At 44.5% G+C, this 25,570-nt stretch overlaps 2 protein-coding genes and 4 non-coding genes across 6 annotated transcripts; 5 read left to right on the top strand and 1 right to left on the bottom strand.

The window, feature by feature from the left end:
* Positions 1-422: 422 nt before the first annotated feature.
* On the top strand, positions 423-494 carry TRNAC-GCA. Its single transcript has one exon. It is a non-coding gene; the product is annotated as a tRNA-Cys (tRNA).
* A 1,994-nt stretch (positions 495-2,488) lies between these two features.
* TRNAC-GCA lies at positions 2,489-2,560 on the bottom strand. The gene has a single exon. It is a non-coding gene; the product is annotated as a tRNA-Cys (tRNA).
* A 3,290-nt stretch (positions 2,561-5,850) lies between these two features.
* On the top strand, positions 5,851-5,922 carry TRNAC-GCA. The gene has a single exon. It is a non-coding gene; the product is annotated as a tRNA-Cys (tRNA).
* Positions 5,923-11,265: 5,343 nt separating this feature from the next.
* RPL23 (ribosomal protein L23) lies at positions 11,266-15,670 on the top strand. Its single transcript, XM_010842689.1, has 5 exons — positions 11,266-11,343; positions 11,930-12,013; positions 12,304-12,432; positions 15,317-15,430; positions 15,543-15,670. Exons 1-5 carry the CDS (start codon positions 11,331-11,333, stop codon positions 15,623-15,625), a joined length of 423 nt encoding a protein of 140 aa, XP_010840991.1. The 5' UTR covers positions 11,266-11,330; the 3' UTR covers positions 15,626-15,670.
* Positions 15,671-18,970: 3,300 nt separating this feature from the next.
* Positions 18,971-22,294, top strand: LOC104990554 (chromosome unknown open reading frame, human C17orf98). The gene is made up of 3 exons (XM_010842690.1): positions 18,971-19,177; positions 20,932-21,031; positions 22,097-22,294. The coding sequence occupies exons 1-3, from the start codon at positions 18,971-18,973 to the stop codon at positions 22,252-22,254; spliced, it is 465 nt and encodes a 154-aa protein (XP_010840992.1). The 3' UTR covers positions 22,255-22,294.
* A 733-nt stretch (positions 22,295-23,027) lies between these two features.
* TRNAC-GCA lies at positions 23,028-23,099 on the top strand. The gene has a single exon. It is a non-coding gene; the product is annotated as a tRNA-Cys (tRNA).
* Positions 23,100-25,570: the final 2,471 nt, after the last annotated feature.

The following is a 25,570-nucleotide window of genomic DNA, read 5'->3' on the forward strand; positions in this document are numbered from 1 at the left end:
GGCGAACCGCTCGCAACTGTCCAGGGTGGGGTTCGAACCCACTCGAACACCCAACCAGATTCGCCAGATTTGGGGACTTCCTTTGTACCCGTTGGTACCTGGCGAGAAATCCGCGGATCAACGGGAACCCCCCTGCCCCGCCCCTAGAATGTTAGCCAAGCCCTGCAACATCCTCTCCCACAATTTGTAGGGCGGAACCCGTCCCTCCCTCCAGGACTCAGTTCCTCGCAGACCGGGTTAGTTCTTCCGTCCCCGCGCCTCTGCCGTGCAGCTTTTCTGTAGTTCCCCGAATCCAGCGAGCTTCTGCTTTGCGTTTGATCCCATTTTCTCTTGCGTTTCTTTCTCCTTACCCTTACTGTTCACCTTTGGTGTAGCAGTGTCTTAACACCCAAAAGAGCCGCATCCAAGCCAAGGCGCGGCGTGGGGGTATAGCTCAGTGGTAGAGCATTTGACTGCAGATCAAGAGGTCCCTGGTTCAAATCCGGGTGCCCCCTCGGCGATTTTCCCCCTAATTTTTGTCTAGTATAATTCTTTCCTTCTTGATTCATATTTTAACCTCGGGTCCTAGGTTAGAGAAATAGAGAAAAGCTATTTAAAAATTCCTTCCTCATTCTCCAACCTTAACGGAAGGCTTTCGGTTTTCGTACTCAGCAGCAGGAGGGGGTGGGTACAGGCACAAATCACGTACAAAAACTTCAGGTCCCCACGACCCATGCCGGAGGTACTGGGATTTCTGTGGTCACCGGCGGCAGCCTCAGTCGTGTAAGGCGGTTCCAGGCGCTGGTTCAGGAGGCAAGACTCCCCCAACTTGGTGTTTCATTTTGGGTAGGGGTGGGTCTGGAGAAGAAAACCCACAGACACAGGTTTTCTCCAACTTCAACTTTCTTTATTACCGGTGACAAGCGCGTGCCCTAAGCACCTCTCCTTATTGCTCATAACACCAGCACAGTGAAAGCAGTTTGAGAATGTGGAAATGGTCAATGCCGACCCAAAATCTCATTTTAATTTACAAAAATAAAGTTACCTCCTGATATAAACTGATATAAACTAATGTAGTGGTTCTCAAACTTGAGTGTGTGTCAGAATTAAATAGGGAGCTCCTTAAAACACTACCCCTCCAACTACAGTTTCTGATACTCTTGGCCTGGAGTGGGACCCCAAGAATTTGCATTCTTAACAAATTCCCAGGGAGTGTTGATGCTGCTGGATCACACTTTGAGAACCACTGAGCAAATAATACAACGCCATTAAGTCTCATAACCTACAGATGGGGACAGATAACTGTCCACTGCGTGACTGGCCGTTATCACTGTTGGGTCCAAGGAAAAAGATCAGGAAGCAAGAGCGACCCTCTCGACTAGGTTTTGCCCAAAAAAAGGAAAAAGAAAGGATAGTGGGAGAGGCATGCTTCTTGAGTCAGGGGGAATTTGTGGTATTTTAAACTCGGAATTTGGTTGTGTCATCCCGCAGGGCCCCAGGGGAATACTACTCGAATATTTTTTTCCCCCACGGCTCCCGTTACTGTCTGGAGAAGAAAGTGGCAATCCACTCCAGTGTTCGTGCCTGGGAAATCCCATAGACTGAGGAGCAGTCCTTGGGGTGGCAAACAGTGGGACACCACTGAGTGACTGAGCATGCATTACTGTGAGACAAGTCGTGAAGCTGGACATGGTGATTAAGCAGAGCTGCTGTGCTGGTCAGAAGGTGATGGCACCCCACTCCAGTACTCTCGCCTGGAAAATCTCATGGATAGAGGAGCCTGGTAGGCTGTAGTCCATGGGGTCCTGAAGAGTCGGACACAACTGAGCGATTTCACTTTCACTTTTCACTTTTATGCATCGGAGAAGGAAATGGCAACCCACTCCAGTGTTCTTGCCTGGAGAATCCCAGGGACGGTGGAGCCTGGTGGGCTGCGGTCTATGGGGTCACACAGAGTCGGACACGACTAAAGTGACTTAGCAGCAGCAGCAGCTGTGCCGGTCAAAGCTCAGAGGTGAGAAATAGCTAATTTTTCACCCCGTTCCTGGACACCAGGCCTCAAACTCCACCTGTAGGTTTATCAGGCCAAAACCCTGCCTTTGAGCTAATATAAAGAAGACGAAAGCCGTCCACTTTTCATCTTAAATCTGTGCTGTGACTTCGCCACTATTATGAACTAGGCAAAATAATATTGCCCCGCCCAGGCATTCCATTTCTTCCCCTCCAAAGAAACTATGATTAACATTAAACCAGTAAGTCTTGAAGGATCTCAAACTGGAAAGGTCTCAGCCTTCTTTCTACCTACTGAGAGTACAGGTGAATGGGCTTCTTGGCCCTGAGTCAGAGTGCTCACCGGAAAAGTGGTGGTCATTCCTGTGTGACTTTTAGGCGTCTCTCTCTACTTCTCAAGGTTAAGAGTATTTTCTGAGAATCTCCAGAAAGCTGTGGATTCAGAACACACCTTTAATTTTGTGTTAACTTGTGACTGTGAAAAATGGAAAATCAGGGAAGGGGGCACCCGGATTTGAACCGGGGACCTCTTGATCTGCAGTCAAATGCTCTACCACTGAGCTATACCCCCTCTGCCGGCAGCATTCTGGCAAATGCTTTTTACATCCATTCCAGACTTTTTTTTTTTTTTCCTGAAAATTCTTTTTCTAAAATCAGTTCCTTCTTGCTACAAGATATTGAATAGTAATAACAAGGAACAACATTAAAAGACCTAGTAAAAACATGGAATTTTGAAAATATGTGAACTTTTGTCTTTTCTAAGTTCAATTCTTTATCCACGATCCCAAGTCATCTCTTCACCCTAAGAAGTCAGAGAAGAGCTTCTTGCAAAACTGAGTAAGGCATCCTTTCTCCTGGTCTCTCTAAAAAGAATGCAAGCACCAGCTGAACAGAAATGTCCACTGAGAGACTTTCCCTGGCTGTGTTCTCTAGTGGTCCCTCTCTATTTTTAGAAAACAACTACTTTGTGCCCCATGGTAGGTGCAGAGCATGCTTTCAATAGAGAGGTACAAAGGTTCTCATTCTCACTGACTTGAAAATCAAATGGAGACAGAATAGAAACAAGAGCACAAATGAATAAACGCATAAGGAAAAGGACTAAAATAAAAGACAAGATATGTGTTAGGGAGGTACGAGCGGGTATTTCAAGACGCATAGTCAGGGAAAAGTTTTCTTCACAGGTGATTTTGGAGTTAAGACGTGGATGACATGAAAGAGACAGCCATTTGCCCATCTGTTGGGAGTGAGCATTCCAGTTAAAGGGATTGGCTGCTGCATTGGTCCTAGGGATGAAAGTATAATTCTAAAAGATGCATGCACCCCTATGTTCATAGCAGCACTATTCACAATAGCCAAGACATGGGAACAACCTAAATGTCCATAGACTGGATAAAGAAGATGTGGTACATATATACAATGGAATACTGCTGCTGCTGCTGCTAAGTGGCTTCAGTCGCATCCGACTCTGTGCAACCCCATAGACAGCAGCCCACCAGGCTCCCCCGTCTCTGGGATTCTCCAGGCAAGAACACTGGAGTGGGTTGCCATTGCCTTCTCCAATGCAGGAAAGTGAAAAGTGAAAGTGGAGTCGCTCAGTCGCGTCCGACTCTTAGCGACCCCACGGACTGCGGCCCACCAGGCTCCTCCATCCATGGGATTTTCCAGACAAGAGTACTGGAGTGGGGTGCCATTGCCTTCTCCAGCAATGGAATACTAAGCAGTCATAAAAAAAGATTGAAATAATGCCATTTGCAACACTGTGGCTGGACCTAGAGATTATCATACTAAGAAAGGTCAGAAAGAGAAAGACAAATACCATATAATATTACTTGTTTTTGGAATCTAAAATATGACACAAATGAATGTATCCAGGAAACAGAGACAGACTCACAGACATAGAGAACAGGCTCGCGGTTGCCATGGGGCTGGGGAGCAATGGCTTGTGAGTTTGGGATTAGCAGATGCAGACTATTATATAGAGAATGAATAAAGAATAAAGCCCTACTGTATAGCACAGGGAACTATATTCAGTATCCTGTAATAAACCATAATTGAAAACTATAAAAAAAAATATATATATATAAATATATACAGCTGAATTACTTTGCTGTATACCTGAAACTAATGCAACATTGTAAATTAACTACGCGTTTTGTGCATGTTAGTCACTCAGTGGTGTCCGACTCTGCGACCCCACGGACTGTAGCCGACCAGGCTTCTCTGTCCACGGAATTTAATAAAATTTTTTTTTAAAAAGAATGACTCAAAAAAATAAAAATAAAAAAGAATGACTCTTCTTTTTTGACTTCACTGTCTGGGTGCATGTGATTTCCTGAGATAAAGAACACTGAGAAAGGAGTAAATTTACCAAAAAAAAAAAAATCCTCAAGAGTTTCTTTTTAAAACTCTGAAACAAAGGTAATAAAGTACAGCCCCCTAGTCTCATAGACTTCACATTCTAGTATAAGGTCAATATGCTAAGTCTGAGGTGTCCGACAGACATTTAAGAGGAAATTTAAGTATGCAGCTGGAGATCCCGTTATTTCTGAAGTTCAGAAACATGTCTGGATTTGAAATGTGATGTGAAGAGTTGTCAGTATATAGCTGGTAGCTGGTGAAAAGTCAGTCCCAGAAGTGTGCTAGATTCGACTCACACCGGCTTGTGAGAACCAATTGTTAAATTTTCCAGAATTTTTAAAGCCAGTTGATTTCACTTGAAATTAGCAGATGGGCGTTTTTACACTATGAGAATTGGCAAATCCTACAAATCAGGTCCTGGGCAGTTATTAGCCTTTTATCAGCACAACCCTACTTCTGACTAGTTCTGATGTTCTCCAAAAAGGAAGAGGCCAGCATCCTCTGAGGAGTAAAGATAAGATGTAGAAGGTTTGAGAATGGAGAACGTGTGTGAAATAATCATTTTAGAGAGTGAGAAAGTGAATCTAGCCAGTCAATGGTGGAGGAGTAATAGACATAGAGCCTGTTTCAGGTTGGTAGTGTGGTTCAGACTTCTGAGCGCTCCTCTAACAACATTCTACTGCTTGGGTGCAAGCTTGGTGTAATGCCATAGTTGAGTTGAATGAATTAGAGTTTAATGAGTTGAGTTTAATGAGGTTTTGCTGATAGGTACCACCAGGGTTTGTAGTGAATCAGGCACTCTGCCAACTACTGTGAGGAATACAAAAGGGAAAGCAACGTGATCCTACCCTCCAGGAACTTAGTCTATCGGAGAAACAAGATACAGATGCCAAGGCGGGGAAATTCCCGACAGTTGAGAAAGTAAATGTAGAGAGTAACAGAACTGTGAGGAAAGCTTGTTGATAATGAACAAGAAATGAAGTCAAAGACTTTCTTAATATTTGGTAGTGAAAAAGGAAAACTGGACAGGTGATCATAGCTAAAGGGAGGATTTTCCAACCTAGGGGAAATCTATTGATGTTTGAAGAAGCAAAGCGAGCGGAACAGACTCAAGATGCTGGAGATACCTTGGGAAAGACAAGGGAAGCACTTCCTTCCGTGCGCAAAGCATAGGCTGGGGATTCAGTACAACTTGGGATACAGGCAGGGAGGATAGAAATTAGACTTAAAGAATTCCCAGATGTCAGAGGTATAAGAGGTTGTAATTGTTGGAGGAGAGAAATCTCATTGCACACCACAGTGTGTCTGGCCGGACTGGACTTCGTCCTTCCATCCTTCCCTCTTACCTTTTGGGTCCGTTTCGCTTTTTCTTTTGGTCCTTAAGCATCAACCTGGGAAACCTGAAAGAGTTAGTCATACATATCAAACTATTGTTAATCACCAAGGCACTGTCTGCTCCCAAAAACACTACAAATAAACTGTAATCTTCTTTTCACCAGCAGAGGGGGTATAGCTCAGGGGTAGAGCATTTGACTGCAGATCAAGAGGTCCCCGGTTCAAATCCGGGTGCCCCCTTGTGTCCTCACTTTTAACCCTTATCCACTTCAACATGATAGGTAGCAAATATTTGGTCATTTGTCAGTGTTTTCTGGGAATACAGAAATTGGTCTACAGACATCTGTGGATTTCACATTCTAAAAAGGTCAACACCCAAATAAAGGAATTTGCGGACCACCCAACGGGTTCCAATCTGAGTTTGGAAGTTGAATTCTTCCACGTCTGCCTGTGAGACCCTTTCCACATAGGGAAAAAAAATTTACTTCGCACTTCCTTACCTGTTTCATTCTTGTCCATTCATGTGTACAGCTTTCCAGAGGCTACATGATGTCACAACAGACTAAATGTGGAAACATGAAAATCCAGATGTCTTTCATTTAGCCAGATATCAAAGAAATTTCTAAAGGAACGTAAAGTGAAGCCACTCGTCTCATTATTTTTAAAATTTAAGTACAATTGTTTTTAAGCATATGTATTTTCTCAGCATTCAAAAAATGAAAAGCATGGCATCCGATGGCAAATTCTTCATGGCAAATAGATGGGGAAACAATGGAAACAGTGACAGACTTTATTTTCTTGGGCTCTAAAATCACTGCAGATGGTGACTGCAGCCACCAAATTAAAAGACACTTTTTCCTTGGAAGAAAAACTGTGACAAACCTAGACAGCATATTCAAAAGCAGAGACATTACTCTTCCAACAAAGGTCTGTCTAGTCAAAGCTGTGGTTTTCCAGTAGTCATGTATGGATATGAGAGTTGGACTATAAATACAGCTGAGCGCCGAAGAATTGATGCTTTTGAACTGTGGTGTTAGAGAAGACTCTTGAGAGTCCCTTGGACTGCAAGGAGATCCAACCAGGCAGTCCTAAAGGAAATCAGTCCTGAGTATTCATTGGAAGGACTGATGCTGAAGCTGAAGCTACAAATATTTTGGCCACCTGACTCATTGGAAAAGACCCTGATGCTGGGAAAGATTGAAGGCAGGAGGAGAAGGGGACGACAGAGGATGAAATGGTTGGATGGTATCATGGACGCAATGGACATGAGTTTGAGTAGGCTCCAGGAATTGGTGATGGACAGGGAAGCCTGGCATGCTGCAGTCCATGGGGTTGCCAAGAATCGGACATGACTAAACAACTGAACTTAACTGATTTTAACAGGTAATGGATCATCTTAAATATTTCACAATTTAAATTTCTAATCTGGTGACTGTCAGTAGATAGATATAACTATACAAACAAAACCTTTTTGGAGTCCTCAATAATTTAAGAATGTAAAGGATATTCAGATGAAAATATTTGAGAACCAATGCTCTAAGTAACCAACCAAGACAACTGGCAGAATAGCAAATAATACAGGCAGAAAAGCAAAATTTCTGGAAAAATTGATTTTGGTTTTGGATGTGTTAATCTGAAGTGCCTGTGGAGGTGTCCCTATCACTGTTTTCATATACTAGCTAGAGCTAAGCAGAAATGTCTTAGGCTGAGATACAGAATTGGGAGTATAGGCTGAGATACAGAATTGGGAGTACTCTTGCCTGGAAAATCCCGTGGACAGAGAAGCATGGAAGCCTGCAGTCCATGGGGTAGTGAAGAGTCGGGCATGACTGAGCGAATTCACTTTCACTTTTCACTTTCATGCATTGGAGAAGGAAATGGCAACCCACTCCAGTGTTCTTGCCTGGAGAATCCCAGGGTCAGGGGAGCCTGGTGGGCTGCCGTCTATGGGGTCACACAGAGTCAGACATGACTGAAATGACTTAGAAGCGGCAGCAGCTTATTGATAGTAATGGAAGGTATTGGGTGGTGTGATAACTCAGAGAAATATACTGAGAAGGGGCAATGAGTAAGGAGAGAGAAATATAGCATAGTGGCTTAGAGCCTGTACTTTGGAATCAGTCAGATTCAGGACACCATTCCATCTCTACCTTTCATGATTTGTTTGATCTTGGACAAAAACACTTAACCTTTCTATTTCCTAGTTTCCTCATCTGTAAAATGAGATTAATAATACCTAAATCACACGGTTGTGGGGAGGATTCAAGAAGTCCCATTCCTATAAAATGGTTAACTCAATGATTAGTATTTAAGAACACTCCATAAATACTAACTTCTATTATTACTAGCATCTAGGAAACCGTAGGTGAAGAGGGTTAAGAAGATGGGACCGGTCCCAGTGTGCAACAATGTGAGGTCAAGTAAGATAAAGACTGAGGAGTGTCCTTGGATTGCGGAAAGAGTAGGTCACGGGGACGTTCTAGTATAATTTATCAGTATACATAATTTGTAGTATAATTTCAGTCATATAGTGAGGAAATAAACTAGATTACAGGGGTTCAAGGAATGTGTGCACCCAGGAAGTAAAGAAATAGAGACAGATCATTTTGCAGCTCTGATTTTTATGGACCAATGAAACTATCCCAGAGATGGCGGTGTTGAGGTGGTGAAAAGTTGATGTAGGATGTAAAGGAACATTTTTAACAACAAAAAGGATGAAGATGATAATCCTTTAAATTGAGCAAATGTAGCTTTATGAGAAACACAGTATTTTCCAAATATTTCTAATTTTGCCATAGAAGAATGAAAATTCCTTCATGCCAGGATGCTGACATATGGAAACCATTGAGGTAGACTTCATTTGTTCAGCAATCATTTGCCACGTATTTATTGAGTCAGGCCCTATGCTGAATGCTGGGGATATACTGTTGAACAACAACAAAAAAACATGAAGTCAGCTTTTACTGGAACATATAGACTAACTGTGGGGGTGGGAAGTCATTCAACAAAGTCATGAAATACATATTTAAGAACTGAAATAAATAGTATGATGGAAAAATACCTCTTAAGAGAAGTCAGAGTAAAATTTCTCTAAGAAAAAGATATTTAAGCTGAGATCTGTAAAAATCAATAGATGTAAAAATGTAACACTTTACATGGTGTAAAAATACACAATGAGGGTAGTCAGGCTAGAGTATGCCAAGCATGTGTGAGGCCTATGGCTATTCAGGAGCATATATGGTATCTGGGACAAAAAGGCCAACTCCGCAGAGTGAGAGAGAACATGGTGCAAGATGAGGTTAGGAGGTAGAACAATGCTAGATCAGGGCCCAGTAGGCCATGATATGGATTTTAACTTTCATTCTGAGAGTACAGAAACCACTGGAGGATTTTCAGGAGAGTGACATAGTAATATTTACATTCTGAAAAATTATTTCTGGCCATTATATGAAGACTGAGTGGATGGATGAGGGAGAAATAGAGGCCAAGAGACCTATTGTGGAGCTTCAGAAGTAGTTTAGGCAAGAGATGGAGGTGGCTTGGACCAGAGTGTTAGTAGAGGAGATAGAAGTGGATAGACTTCAGAGACACTGAGAAGGCAGACTGAAAAAACTTGGGCAGGAATCCCAGAGGCACACCTATGGTGGTTCCATTTATCAAGAGAGGCAAAAATGATAATGAAACCATATACTCAGAAACACATGGAATTCGGCTAAGTGGAGAGAGAGAAACTGGTAGCTAGAGAAACTGGCAGGAGCAAGTGAAGGATTTAAGAGTGAGAAGGATGATTTATAAATGGATAGATTTAGAGACCTCTTAATGTTGAAGTGCTCCAGAGGTTAGCCCATGATCTCTTTTATTTACACTTTCTTCTTTTTGAATTCATCCACTATCATGGCTTTACTTATATGCTGACAACTCCCAAATTTCTATCTCCCTCTTTCTGGAACTCCAGGCTAATACGTCCAACCTGCTATTGAAATTTCTCTCTTTTGGTCTAACAGACATCTAACTCAACATCTTCAAAACTGAACTGCTATTCTTACCCCCAAAGCTGTTCCTCTCACAGCTTTCCCCATCTCAGTTGATGGCAACTTGCTCATACCTCAAGCTTTGGAAACATTTTCTCCTCTTTCTCTTCATCCCACATTTTGTTGGCTCTATCTCCAAACATATCCAGAATCTGATCACATTACAGTACTTCTACTGCTACCATTCTGGTCCAAACCACCACCATTTTTCTTTTGAGTTATTGCAAGAGCTTCCCAAATAGGTCTTCTTACTTGTATCTTTGTGTTCCCTCCCACAGTCTAGTCTCAATTAGAGTGATCCTTCTGACATATTAGTCAAATCATTTCCCTCCTCTGCTTACAACTTAATGATTTCCAATTCAGTCTGTAAATGTCAAAGTCCACAGTGATGTACAGAGCCCTACATGATCCAGTTCCATTACTTCTGACCTTCATTCTATTGCTTTTCACTTCACTTACTCTGTCCAGTCATTCCTGGCTTCCTTGCTGGTCCTCACATTGTTCAGGCACAATCCCACCTTAGAGTCTTTCATCGGTTGAGGACTCTGTCTGGACTGCTCTTCTTAGACAATCAAATTGCTAACGCCCTCATCTCAAAATCTTTGCCCTAATGTCAACTTCTTCCATAAAGCCCACACTGACCATTCTATTTTGAACTGCAATTTGCCCCTCTTCCCACTTCCAGATTCTTACTTTTTTCTACTTTTGTTTTCATAGTATTTATCAGCATCTAACATACTATATGCTGCCATTATTACGTCTAAGGATTCGCTCAGTCGTGTCCGACTCTTTGCGTTCCCGTGGACTGTAGCCCACCAGGCTCCTCCGTCCATGGGATTCTCCAGGCAAGAGTACTGGAGTGGGTTGCCATTTCCTTTTCCAATTACGTCTATGGTTCTGTATCTAATACCCACCTTCATCACCACCCTGACTGGATGTAACTTTCATAAGGGCAAGAATGATTTGTTTTGTTCTGACGTAGTCTAGCCTGTGCCCAGGACAGAATCTGGAATCAGTAGTCTTTTAATATTTGAATGAATGCATCGACAGGAAGAAGCCTGAAGAATGGGAAAGCCTGAGGCAGTGAAAAGAATGATGAATATAGCAAGACATAGAAAATACAAGTGGGGTTGGGACCAAGCACACACAATATGGAGTTATCTGTAGCCCTATAACGGCACCTCTCAGTTGTATCACAGCCTAATGAAACCATTTCCAGCTCTTTAGCCCTTGCCCTCAACGCCCGTGCGTTCTCTGGGGCCATTTAATCATTTCTGAATCTCTAGTGTCCATCTAAGTCCCTGGCACATAGTGTTCAGAAAAGGGGTCCGATCAATTAAACCAATGTTTCTGTGTCCCAAACAACTACTCCCAAGCTCCTATTGAAAGTACTCTGGGGTATCATTCATTCCGCAGCCTTCAACCCCCAACACCGCTCACTTTGTATCGCGAGCTCTAGGTGACGTCCCGCATTTATTACGTAATAAGACAGCGCCCTGGGGAAAGAGGCGGATTGAGCAAACTCCGGGTCACGTGCCAAGATTGGGCGGGGCGTCGGAGTTCATATCCCAGTGTCCTTTGTATCTACTTCCTTTTTGTCCCTTTCCGGCCTTCAAGATGTCGAAGCGAGGTGAGGTTTTGACTTTGGAAGATCCTTCGCCATCTGTTGCGCTGTGGCAGCTGGCCTTGCCGGCAGCGGCGGCCGTGGGCAGCTGGGGCGATTTGCTATGCGCGAGGCCCGAGAGGGCTTGGAGGGTTCATCGGGAGAGCACCGGGAGAGCCCCTGAAAGTGACGGGGGCCGGCTGGAGGGTTGAGTTGGCAGGATCCAGTCGTGACTCTAGGTCGAACTCTGCGGGTTCACTCCGCGTCACCGCTGCAGTAACGGGATTGGAGTTGGACTGACTTAAGCCCCAGTGTGGGCGCCTTGTGCAGTCTCCCACCCTGCAGGAAGAATTGAGTGGTGCAAAAGTTGGATCGAGAATTGAGTCTTCCGGGCCAGTTAATCTCAGTCTAATGTCGTCGTAGTGAGGACTTGGCTATTGGCCTTGAGAACTGTGTGGCACATGGGGCAGGGAGTGTGTGGATTCCTAAAGAGAACGAATCTACAGTGTGCCGTTTCCCAAAGCATACGCGAGTGAACTTCTACTTTAAGCATGTGAAAGGGACTTCGAACCGTGACTGGGCAGTGACCTCCTGTTTCCCTTCCTACTTACAGGACGTGGTGGGTCCTCTGGTGCGAAATTCCGGATTTCCTTGGGTCTTCCGGTTGGAGCCGTGATTAACTGTGCTGACAACACAGGTGAGACCTTCGGCTGCCCCCTGCCATACTCACCCTTTTAAAAGCACTCAGTGGGCCTTTTGCTGATGACCCGCTGAGCCGTCAAGAAAGGGCAGAGTGAAAACACCGCTTTTGGGTGAAGCGGCAGCTTGTTGTGTTGTTTTGCTTCAATCGGTGGTGTGACAAGGTGTTCCCCCTCGTGGGGACTATCTGCTCGGGAGTGTAAGTGGAGGAGGTGGTGTTGGAAAATAGCAGCACTCCCTGATTGGCCTTCAAAAGTAGTCTCCATGTTTGTTTACATTCTTTTATAGGAGCCAAAAATCTATATATCATCTCTGTGAAGGGGATCAAGGGACGATTGAATAGACTTCCTGCTGCTGGTGTGGGTGACATGGTGATGGCCACAGTCAAGAAAGGCAAACCAGAGCTCAGAAAGAAGGGTGAGTAGAGAGATGGAATTCTCCTTTTGGTCTATGGACAGTTGAAAGATTTCTCTCATTATTGGAAAAATGCAACAGTAATTTTGCCATTCTCAGGGCCTCTTAAAGCTTGGTCTAGTTAACAGTAGTTAACAGACTTGTCTCACATACCTACACCAAAGAGCCATGTCCTACTGGGATTTACAGTCCATCCACACATGATTCCTTCCCAAGCTGTCTCCTTTTAGTTCTTGTTTTTTTGTTTCAACTTACATTCCTTCCTTTGTGCCTCCGATTCTTGCTGTGTCCCCTATCTGGAATATTCTAATTCTAGTCGTCTTCTGCTCATTTCCTTCTTGACACCTCTCCTTACCCCATTCTCTCCCCTTTCCCAAATAACCTTGAATCCAGGTGGTAATTTTTGTATGTGACATTTAGGGTTGTCTCTTCTGTGAGAGCAGATAATTGTCTTTAGTTAGTTGCTGATTACTTGGCTACAGACTAGGTGGTACCAGATGAGAGTTAAGCCTTAAGACCTGAATCACCCCAGGCAAGTTTCTTTTCAGGAACTAATTTGAAAGGGAGTGATGATACATATGGCAAAGGAAATGGCAGCCCACTCCAGTATTCTTGCCTGGAAAATTCTGTGGACGGTGGAGCCTTGTAGGCTGCTGTCCATGGGGTCGCAAAGAGTTGGACACGACTGAGCAACTTAACTTTTCACTTTCTAATGATACATAGATGAGATTAACTCAGAGTTGCGACTGAACAAAAAGTTCAGTATGGTTACTTCTAAATCTCTTCTGATAGAAACTGAAACCTGAGGCTGCTCATTGCCTAATTGTGGACCACCCCAAAAAGTTTTCCCACTACATGTATGGATTAGGGGTTGGGGCTGAGACGAGACGGTGCTGAATTGTCTGCCTTTACAGCTTCTGATATTCAATGCACTGACTTTCTAGCTCTGTTGACCTTCAGTATGCACTTGGGGACTTGATAGGCAAGGAATAACCATTGCAGTTAAGCACTGATAAAGCAGTGTGTTGATCAGGGTTAGCATGCAACTGGACAGGCTGTCCTCCTAGAACACGTGCTGGGTCTGGTCTGTGGCCTGGGAACCTGTCAGGGAAGGGCAGAGCAGTTGTCCATCACTGTGGGTGAGATGGCAGCAGGGCATTGCTGTCTGTCTCAATCAGTTGTGGGACAGACCAGAACACTTCTTGTTTTAAAGCTAGGTCTGACTTTCCAACTCTATTACTTTATTCTTCGGGCCTTGTTTCTTCTAAATGATACTGTTAGCCCTTGAACAGCATGGGTTTGAACTGCACGGGTGCACTTAAACACAGATTTTTTTCCCACTAAATATATATTACTGTCACACAACCTGAGGTTGAATCAGCAGATACAGAGGGTCAACTAAAAGTTACAGATGGGTTTTAGACTACACATTATAACACGCAGAAATGTGGGAAAGGACAGGACTGGAAATCCAGAATCCTGAATTCATATGACCTTATTTATTAGATTCATTTGTGAGAATTGCTAAATACATAAGCGTCCAATGGAGAGTCTCAGTCAGCATTACCTGTCACTCAGTGTGTATCCCATTGTTAAAAACTCAAAAGACTGTCTGAACATAGTACTTGCTTCAAGGATAGCCTAAAAAATCCCCTATTTCCAGTCTCATCTTAAAATATGGGGCTTCCCTGGTAGCTCAGTCGGTAAAGAATCTGCCTGCAGGGCAGGACACCCCGGTTTGATCCCTGGGTCAGGAAGATTCCCTGGTGAAGGAAATGGCAACCCACGCCAGTATTCTTGCCTGGAAAGTCCTATGGACAGAGGAATCTGTTCGGCTACAGTCAGGGTCGCACAAGTAGGACACAACTTAGCGACTAAACCACCACATCTTAAATATAGAAATTTTATTATCCCTAGTTTGCAAGAGGAAAGCTTAAATATCATAAGATTGCATGATCTGTTCAAGGTCTCCAAACTACTGTCAGTCAAGATTTGAATTCAGGTCTGTCTGACTCTAGTAAGTGCAGTCAATGCTTTAAATATCTGGGAAATATTCACTTTAGAGCAGGTAGGTTTTAAAAAGTTACTTATGACCCTGGAAAGCAGTTTCTCAAAAAGTTAAACCTAGAGTTAATTAAATAAGAAATACAAGTTGAATTTCTGTTAAGCAACTCTTAGGCCTCCAAGAGATGATCATTTTTTTGTATTTTGTTGTATGTTCTATCTTCCATTGTAAGTAAGACCATTTCCTTCCCATAACTCATTCTTGCTTCACAGATGATTGTCTTGGATATAAAAAATTATAGAAATGTATAATCATTTAAAGTGATTGTGTTCTGTGCATGTGCCCTGAGATATTTAGGTTAATTCCAAGGTTGCCTATTAAAACATGTACCTTGCAGTTAAAATGGCATAAAGTGCTAATTTTATATCAAAGTTTGTACTTGGAGGTCCTGATAGAAATGAGGATGGAATATTGTGTAATGAGGAGTTACTAGCTTGGCCTCTCTAGTATGAGGAAGGTCCATTTCTCAATACTATGACATTGGGATCTTAACAGTACCTACCTCTTGGGTGAAGTAGGGAAATGTATAGAATGTGCTTAACAAGTTTCCTGTTGGTATGTTGCTGATCTGTACTCCCAGAGTACAGATTCATGCTTGTAAGGAAATGCTTATAGTTTGAACTTAGAAGTAAGGTCTTTCCTTAAGGGGTGATGGATATTTATTCTCTTTTGCACTTGATTTTAGGAAATGAAAAAGCTAATGAGGACGCATTCTGTCCAAATGGGGAATGTTGGGAAGCTAGACAAGGTGTAAACCGCTTTTCTCATGGTGACATTGGTACTTGACAGGTTTAATGACAACTGTTTTTTTTCCCCTCTCAGTACATCCAGCGGTGGTAATTCGACAACGAAAGTCATACCGGAGAAAAGATGGTGTGTTTCTTTACTTTGAAGATAATGCAGGGGTCATAGTAAACAATAAAGGCGAGATGAAAGGTAAGAAAGAATCCATGTCTTTGTTCAGCTTTTGAGATTTGATGATTCAACTCAAGAAGTGTGCAAGGAAAGGACCCTTTGAGCTTATGTGTCGCTTCATTCTTTTATGCAGGTTCCGCCATCACAGGACCAGTTGCAAAGGAATGTGCAGACTTGTGGCCCAGGATTGCATCCAACGCTGGCAGCATTGCATGATTCTTTGGTGTATTTGTAAAAAAAATAAAAATTATTTGCTCCCAATGCTTGCCCTCCTGTTTGTTTCTACATGTTACTCTTGATACCACCTAATCCTTACCTGAATTTTTTAGTTCTTAGATTATAGATGATATATACTGTTTGTTAGCCCAGGTAACTGCCCTGCAATTAGAAAGCTATTTGAGATAAGGTAGAATGTATGGTCATATCCTGGACACTCATGGACTTCAAGGAATGATGTGAATAGGGACACCCTTTGGGGTACACACGTATATAATGTGCACTTTGCAGTTACAGGTTTTCTTTGGGTAAATTGGTACATGAATGCATTTATATTTATAAAACCTAACACGTGGTAATTGTTCTCATGAAAGATGACTAAGTTGTTAATATCTACAAGTCTTTTTTTTTTTTGCTATCAAAACTATTTCGACAGCATACATCTTCCAAACCCTAGCTTGAGAATAAAAGATGATAGAATGTTAACACAGCAGGCTAATACCCTTTTTCCTCCCCCAAGCCATGAGAGTTGATTTAGGTAACATTCATGGAAAAGGCAGTGGTAACCCACTCCAGTACTCTTGCCTGGAAAATCCCATGGACGGAGGACCTTGGTAGGCTGCAGTCCATGAGGTCACGAAGAGTCAGACACGGCTGAGACTTCACCTTCATGCATTGGAGAAGGAAATGGCAACCCACTCCAGTGTTCTTGCCTAGAGAATCCCAGGGACGGGGGAGCCTGGTGGGCTGCTGTCTATGGGGTCGCACAGAGTCGGACACGACTGAAGCAACTTAGCAGCAGCAGCAGGGCTTGAGAAATGAGCGCTCGGCTGGTTTGGATCAGTAGTCTGGCCTAAAGATGTTGGAAGAGGATTTTTACACTAGTTTGTGTTCATGTATCTAGCAGAGTTTGTACAGTAGATCTGTCTCCCCTACCCCATCCTCCAGACTGGTGAATTTCAAGTGTTTAATGTGACATGAAGCCCCCAGGTACTCCCAAGAAACTGCCTGCCAATACAGGAGATCAGGGTGGGGAAGATTCCCCTTGGAGGAGGAAATGGCAACCCACTCCAATATTGTTTGGAAAATTCCATGGACACAGGAGCCTGACGGGCCACAGTCCATGGGGTTGCAGAGAGCCAAGACATGACAGTGTCAAAAGCTATAGACTTCTATGATTTCACATTTGACTTAATGTAAGACTTGCCTATCCTAGTATAAAAAGATTAAACATGCTAAGTTGATACATCAGGACCATTGATTATGTACAAGTATGTGGTGGTTTAGTTGGGAAGTGATGTCCGAATCTTAGGACCCCATGGACTGTATCCTGCCAGGCTTTGTCCATGGGATTCTCCAGGCAAGAATACCGGAGCTGGTTGCCATTTCCTTCTCCAAGGGATCTTCCTGACCCAGGGATCGAATCCTGGTTTCCTTCACTGCAGGCTGATTCTTTACCAACTCAGCTAAACAGGTATAATGCAAACTTTTTCTAATTAATACATGTGCTTTTGTACAATAAACAGGCTTCCCTTGTAGCTCACTGGGTAAAAATCTGCCTGCAATGCAGGAGACCCAGGTTCTACCCTGGGTTGGGAAGATCTCCTGGAGAAAGAAATGGCAACCCACTCCAGTATTCTTGCCTGGAGAATTCCATGGACAGAGGAGCTTGGCAAGATACAGTCCGCGGGGGTTACAGCAGTCAGACCTGACTTAGCAATGAAACAATCACCACAATAAACTGGTAACATAAAAGAATTCCTGAATTTGTTGCCTCATTTGTGAATAGCACCTCAGTTCATAGGAGCAGAGGAATTTCTAAAGGCCCTTTGTAAAGCATCTATATAAAGGGAAATTGGGGAAGTAAACTAGAAAGAAAAATCACTTTAACAATAATTGGAGAAAATGATTGTTCATGTTTTGCTATATCCTATTATATACACAAAATTAACCAGAGGGGAAAAGTATGGTAATATGTGTCAACTTACTGTTTTGATGGGTTTTTTAATTTATCAGGAGGAGATATATTAGCTGATGAATTGGGTAGGGAGGGGAGAAGTGATTTAAGTGGATATACTGGAAGTCAGGAGGTAAGTTCTGGTTCTGGATCTGCCACTAAATGAATTAGGAAATATCCCAACATTGCCGAACTTCAACTTCAGTTCAGTTGCTCAGTCATGTCCGACTCTGCGACCCCATGAGTCGCAGCATGCCAGGCCTCCCTGTCCATCACCAACTCCCAGAGTTTACCCAAACTCATGTCCATTGATGATCCAGCCATCTCATCCTCTGTCATCCCCTTCTCCTCCCGCCCCCAATCCCTCCCAGCATCAGGGTCTTTTCCAATGAGTCAACTCTTCCCATGAGGTGGCCAAAGTATTGGAGTTTCAGCTTCAACATCAGTCCTTCCAATGAACACCCAGGACTGATCTCCTTTAGGATGGACTGGTTGGATCTCCTTGCAGTCCAAGGGACTCTCAAGAGTCTTCTCCAACACCACAGTTCAAAAGCATCAATTCTTTGGCGCTCAGCTTTCTTTATAGTCTGACTCTCACATCCATACATGACCACTGAAAAAACCATAGCCTTGACTAGACAGACCTTTGTTGGCAAAGTAATGTCTCTGCTTTTCAATATGCTATCTAGGTTGGTCATAACTTTCCTTCCAAGGAGTAAGCGTCTTTTAATTTCATGGTTGCAGTCACCATCTGCAGTGATTTTGGAGCCCAGAAAAATAAAGTCTGACACTGTTTCCACTGTTTCCCCATCTATTTGCCATGAAGTGATGGGACCAGATGCCATGATCTTAGTTTTCTGAATGTTGAGCTTTAAGCCAACTTTTTCACTCTCCTCTTTCACTTTCATCAAGAGGCTTTTTAGTTCCTCTTCACTTTCTACCATAAGGGTGGTGTCAACCTACTGTTCTGTAAAATTCGAGTTGGAAGTAGATGCTGTCTGAACTGATCCATTCAGGGTTCAGGCTTTTCAAAGGAACTCGGTTTGGTAAATGTATATAACAACGTGGAAGCAGAGAACCTTGCTCTTAAAAGGAGCACGGGGAGTTGGGACCGACTGCGCTCACAGCCACATTCAGTCATCCCCCTTCTCTTCAATCTCTGAATCCTCTTGCATAGTTCCCTCCTAGACATCCCTCACCTCGGGACCATGCAAGCAACTACCCCCACATCCCTGTGAGGCTACCCCGTAGGATGGGGACAATCGGGTTTGTGTCCCCTACTGTGACGCCTACGTGATGTTTAATTCCACGTCACAATGTGCCGGGGAGCCTCCACCTAGGACACTCCGCTTCTGCCAGAAAAGCCCTCGGAGGCTGCGGTGGTCTGAATGGCACACCTTTGCGCGTGTCCTCTGCGGCGGGAGAAGGGGTTCATTCTGGATGGGGTGGCGGTGAGCACCATGGCCCGCTCCTACGAGCACCTGAGGCCCAAGCTCTGGTCGGCGATTCCGCCCTACAACGCGCAGCAGGACTGCCACTCCCGCCGGTACTTCCGGAGCCGCGTGGTTCCGCCCATCCTGCGGAAGACTGATCAGGTACCCGAGCCCCGCGTAGGACCCGGCTATCTGCGTCCGCAGAGCTTGGCCCAGGTGGCGGGCTGACTTCCCAGATCCGGGCGTCTCATGCCAGCGCCCTCACCACCACGGAGGCTGCCGGATTTGCACCCTCTCAGCTTTCTGGATGAAACTCCAGAATTGCTGGAGGCAGGAGACAGGTGTTGAGCACGAACTTACTGAGCTCACCTTCCATGCCTGAATTTGAGAACGATCTCATTTCAGATCTCTGCGAGCCTCTGCCAAAGAAATCGGGTTCGTTGTCCTTTTTGGCGTCACGGATTCACCCTTTGGGGTGATCTCACGCCGCAGATTCTCAAAGCCCGACCCCCCGAGGCCCACTAGGCGAGGTGCCCTCGGTCCGGTGACGTAATGCGACCTTCTTTGAACAGACTGAAAGGAAACCTCCCAACTTACCCAGCCCTCGCTTCTACTCAGTTGCATATCCCCCTTACAGGGATCAAAGATTCTGAGGCTATTACAGGCTGACGGCTCCAATTTTTTTCAACCCTTTTGCTTCCAGTATTTGTGACTATTAATACATATCAGTGATACGGGGAGAGGAGGACTGAATGCGGGTTATTCTGTGAACACGTCTTGGAGTTTCAGTGGTCCCGGGTGGTTGTGTGCTCATGTGCGTTCGTTCGGTACAGGCACACGGACTCACATCGGTGTGTTCCATATTTGGGTGTGTTCGCTGGCTACTCATGTAATATTTATAGCACAAGGAAACAGAAAATGGGGGAAAACTCCAGAACTTAAAAGTTGAAAAATAATATGATGTACACACTTTTGAAACTTTCTATGTTCCATTTTGTAAGTTTTCTTTAGTCGTCACAACCACCGTTTGTGGTAGGTGGTATTTTCATTTAAATGAAGATCGTGTTTACTGAAATTTGCCAGACCCTTTATTTGAGGTCAGTTTATGTCTCACTTCAACCTCAAAGTACTGTTGAGGAAACTGAGCTCCAAAAAAGCTGTGTCTTTGACCTAAGGTCTTGTTAGGGGCAGAACTGGAATTAGAACCAGTTTTCCCTGATGTTTCAGACAGTAAAGAATCTGCCTGTGATGTGGGAGACCTGGGTTCAATCCCTGGGTTGGGAAGACCCCTGGAGAAGGGAATGGCTACCCACCTCCAGTACTCTTGCCTGGAGAATTTCATGGATAGAGGAGTCTGGCAGCCTACAGGCTGCTGCTGCTGCCTGCATCACTTCAGTCGTGTCTGACTCTGTGTGACCCCATAGACGGCAGCCTACCAGGCTCCCCCGTCCCTGGGATTCTCCAGGCAATAACACTGGAGTGGGTTGCCATTTCCTTCTCCAATGCATGAAAGTGAAAAGTGAAAGGGAAGTCTCTCAGTTGTGTCCAACTCTTCGCAACTCCATGGACTGCAGCCTACCAGGCTCCTCCGTCCATGGGATTTTCCAGGCAAGAGTACTGGAGTGGGTTGCCATTTCCTTCTCCAGGCTACAGGCTATGGGTTCCCAAAGAGTTGGATAGGACTGAGCGACTAACACTTGCACTTTCTCTGGCATTAGACACTGAGCCTATAACTACCAAACTACAACGCATCTCACTGAAAGGCAATAGGTCACTAAGTATATTTAATCTGTCTGGCCCTTTTACCCCTGGGCTGTGACCTCTCCCTCCCCCAACAAGACAGGAGGCAAGGGTTGGACTGTGCTTTTATCGGCATCATGGCTGACAGTCTTCTGCATTTTCTCTCTCACTCTCAGGATCATGGCGGTACAGGAAGGGATGGTTGGATAGTGGATTATTTCCACATCTTCGGGCAAGGACAGAGATACCTCAACAGGAGAAACTGGGCAGGGGCAGGCAAGTGCCACCTCCCTTTCGAATCTCATCATGATCTCACCTGGGAAGAGTGGTGTGCCTTCCACAGTGAGAGAAACTGGGTCCTAAAGAGACCTGGAAGGGAAAGAGACCCAGCGACTGACTGCATCCTCCAGTTTTCTTCTCATGCATGAGCAGATTGTGTTACAGTGCTCCCTGATAGTTAGTTATTGAGCACCCACTGTATATCAGGTGTTTTTTATCCTCAGAATATCCTCAAGTTACAGCCAGGGAAATTGAGTTTTAGAGAATTAAAATGATTTGTTAAGAAAGGTTGGAGTTCCATGGTGGCTCAGTGGTAAAGAATCTGCCTGCGGATACAGGAGACATGGGTTCAATCCCTGCTTTGGGAAGATCCCCTGGAGGAGGAAATGGCAAACCACTCCAGTATTTTTGCCTGGGAAATCCCATGGACAGAGGAGCCTGGCAGGCTATAGTCTATGGGGTCGCAAGAGTCAGACTTGACTTAGCAATTACACCACCACCAACACCAAGAAGGGCTGAGCTGAGATTCAAATTACACTATTTCCAAGGGAAGCCTGTGTTCTCATTGCTCCCAGAGCAGACTGTGTCCTCCTCACTCTCCAGGCCCAATTTAGCAGCAGTAGGAAAAGTGAGCGTTGAGAGCTGTTTTTCTGGCAGGGTAAGCCCTCCTCCTACCCCACCTAGTCACATGATCCCTCGCACCATTGGCCAAATTGAGCTCATCTGTTTTCTCCAGATGGGTCAGATACAAGGGTGAAATCTTCTCAGTTCTCCAGGGTGCAAGGCAAGTTCAGCCGAGCCCAGAAGCTTCTGGCCCTTCTTCTCCCAGCACATATCATCCATGCTCCCTCTGCATGCTATCCCTAGTATGAGGATTGGTTTCCAGGATTCCATCTGTCTCTTCCACCTCATCCACCCTTGGCTCTTTAGGACTCAGGGTTCAGCAGGGACGTGGGAGCACAGTGACTATAACTGAGTGAGCCTCCTATGCCAGCCCAATGGGAGTAGGGAAAACAAGAAAGGGCTGAATATAGGCTCAGGCCTCTCTCTCTGTCCCCCAAGGGCATTCTCTCCAGCAAGTGACCGGGCATGACCACTATAATACCAATCTGAAAGCAATCCAGGGGTTCAATGGTCGGTTTGGCTATCGCCGGAACACTCCAGCCCTTCGCCACTGCCCATCGGTCTTTGGAGAGATCACCAGGTTCCCTCTCTTTTAACAGCAGCTCTTCTCTTCATGCTCCTCCACCTGAATTTCTAAAACAGATGTGTATATGAACTCTCAGTGTTATTTTATAATAAAACTTTTGTGTAAGTGCCTCAGTGTGCTGTTTCATCCCTGAGACTGGGGGAGGGGGAAAGCTAGTTTCTCCACCCTCAGCTTCTCTACCCTGTGGAGGAAGTGGGAGGGGAAAGTGCCCTTAAACTCTGTGTAAATAGATTGCCAGACTTGAGAGGAGAAGCCTCTGGCCTCCCCTATATAAGGAGGAAGCACACTACTTAAGCCCTCAGAAACCCTTTCCCAGGCATCAGGAGGGCCCAGGTCAGAAGCTACCTACTGTATCCATCAAGAACAGAGCAGGCAACGTGGCCACAGGGATTGTTGGTTGTCCTGAGGAGTTTCTGATTTTTCTGGATCATCCCATCCAAAAGAACTGATGTTTTCCTCCTCCTTCCCACCCTCAACTCCTCACGAGGCAGGGGATGAACAGGGTGATATCTGGAGCTGAGGATCATGACACAGTAATATGGTGTTTGTGGAAGCTTTCTCTACCAATGCTATATCACTTTCCTTTTCAGCTAGTTTCCAGCGTGTCAGTTTTCAAGTGCTCCCACCCCTTTTATTGGTGGCCAAGAAAAAAGCCAAACCAGATTACAGATACAAAGGGAGTGGAGCTTTGGAATACAAAGCTTGCAGGAATTCTACAGTGGGTGGAAACTGTTTGTATTGAGTCACCATAAGTAGACAAGGAAGACACCTCCCATAGGCTCTGGGGGTATAGCTCAGGGGTAGAGCATTTGACTGCAGATCAAGAGGTCCCTGGTTCAAATCTGGGTACCCCCTTCCTGCTTTACCATTTTACTTCCATTAAATACTTCACTCCCAGCCCCAGGATGACTAGAGGAGGAAGATAAGAACTCCCAAGGGATTCTTGTCCAGATGAACTAGTTACTCTCATATTCCAAACAATGAGGATAAATCCCTGGAGGATTCCACAGGTCTTCAATTAAGACAAAGCCCCTGAGGAAATTCTTAGATCTGAGAGCTGTGATTACAATTTATCGATATGATGTGTGACAGAATAAAGATAAAGATGTTGGTATAACATATATAGTTGAGGGCTTACTACACACAAGGCTGCGGTGAATTAAAGGATGAAAGAGGGCAGCTGTCCTCAGGGAACTTTGGTAACAGGACCTTTGTAACAACTTTTACAAACAACTTTCCTGAACTTTTCTAACAGGAAGAAGGACACAACTTTTGAGAGAATGACATAGCCTACGGACACAACATAAACTGATTAGAATCAAATGGGACCAAGATGGCAGACAAGTCTAGTCCTTGATCCTCAATCAGAAGTGAAATGACACACCCAGAGGTGCCATGACAGTTCCAAGACACTGTTAGAAGACCAAGGAATGGGCAGTGGCCCAAATCCTGGAACCTTCCCCAATATAGTTGGAATAATCCTCCCACTCATTAGCATACAAAATTACCCAGCCTATAAAAACCAACTACACCACGTATCATGGCCACACCTGCCTTCTGCGATGGCCCTCCCTCTGTCTGTGGAGTGTGTTTCTCTCTGAATCTGAATAAATCCATTTCTTACCTATCACTTTGTCTCTCATCAAATTCTTTCTGTGATGAGACATCAAGAACCTGAGCTTTATTAGGCCCTGAAACGAGATACCATAATCTTGTCTGGGTTCAAGTCCCAAGCAGGGTTTTGACTGGGTTCGAGTCCCAATCTATGGTAAAGGGTTTCACTTTCAGTCTAATGGAAGTTCACACATTTGCACCTAGCCATTTAGAGCAAGAGCATTTTATTGCTCAAGAAAGAGATAGCTTTTAAAAAGACCCACCACATAGGGAACTTATTCAGTTCTCTGTAATAATACTCTGTAATAATCTATATGGGAAAAGAATGTATAACTGATTCACTTTGCTGCACAGCAGAAATTAATACAACATTGTAAATCAACTATACTCCAATAAAATAAAAAATAAAAAGACCTACCCACTTTTTCTAGATACAATTTAGAAATCCAGCTCAGTCCTATACCTAGAAGTGTCTGCTGCTGGTACCACCAACCCTAGACATTCGTCACTGTGCTGTGGATATTGTTACAGCTGCACCGACATCTCCACAACAGTTTCTCAAGTTTGACAATGCCAAGTGGAAGCATTTGATTGGCTGAGCCCTGGTCTGACACGTTTGTCGTTTTCCTCCATGAATGGGAGAAGTGTGTGTTAATTGCTCAGCCATGTCCAACTCCTTGCAACCCCATGGACTGTAGCCCGCCAGGCTCCTCTGTCCATGGGATTCTACAGGAAACAACACTGGAGTGGGTTGCCATTTCCTTTTTCAATGAAGGGGAGATGATGGTCTTATCTCACTAAGTCTGACAACATGAGGTATTACCCCAGAATTGGAGGGGTGTTTGGGTATAAAATCGAATGTATCATGACCGTACTTTTTTTTTTCCTCTATGAAGAAACCACTGTAAGAAGAGAGCATCAGATCAGATCAGTCGCTCAGTCGTGTCTCACTCTTTGCGACCCCGTGAATCGCAGCACGCCAGACCTCCCTGTCCATCACCAACTCCCGAAGTTCACTGAGACTCATGTCCATCGAGTCAGTGATGCCATCCAGCCATCTCATCCTCTGTCGTCCCCTTCTCCTCCTGCCCCCAATCCCTCCCAGCATCAGAGTCTTTTCCAATGAGCCAACTCTTCGCATGAGGTGACCAAAGTACTGGAGTTTCAGCTTCAGCATCATTCCCTCCAAAGAAATCCCTGGGCTGATCTCCTTCAGAATGGACTGGTTGGATCTCCTTGCAGTCCAAGGGACTCTCAAGAGTCTTCTCCAACACCACAGTTCAAAAGCAGCAATTCTTCAGTGCTCAGCCTTCTTCACAGTCCAACTCTCACATCCATACATGACCACAGGAAAAACCATAGCCTTGACTAGACGGACCTTTGTTGGCAAAGTAATGTCTCTGCTTTTCAATATGCTATCTAGGTTGGTCATAACTTTGCTTCCAAGGAGTAAGTGTCTTTTCATTTCATGGCTGCAGTCACCATCTGCAGTGATTTTGGAGCCCAGAAAAATAAAGTCTGACACTGTTTCCCCATCTATTTGCCATGAAGTGATGGGACTGGATGCCATGATCTTCGTTTTCTGAATGTTGAGCTTTAAGCCAACTTTTTCACTCTCCACTTTCACCTTCATCAAGAGGCTTTTTAGTTCCTCTTCACTTTCTGCCATAAGGGTGGTGTCATCTGCATATCTGAGGTTATTGATATTTCTC

Source organism: Bison bison, unplaced genomic scaffold (assembly GCF_000754665.1).
Source record: "Bison bison bison isolate TAMUID 2011002044 unplaced genomic scaffold, Bison_UMD1.0 scf7180017864180, whole genome shotgun sequence".
Taxonomy (NCBI): Eukaryota; Metazoa; Chordata; class Mammalia; order Artiodactyla; family Bovidae; genus Bison; species Bison bison.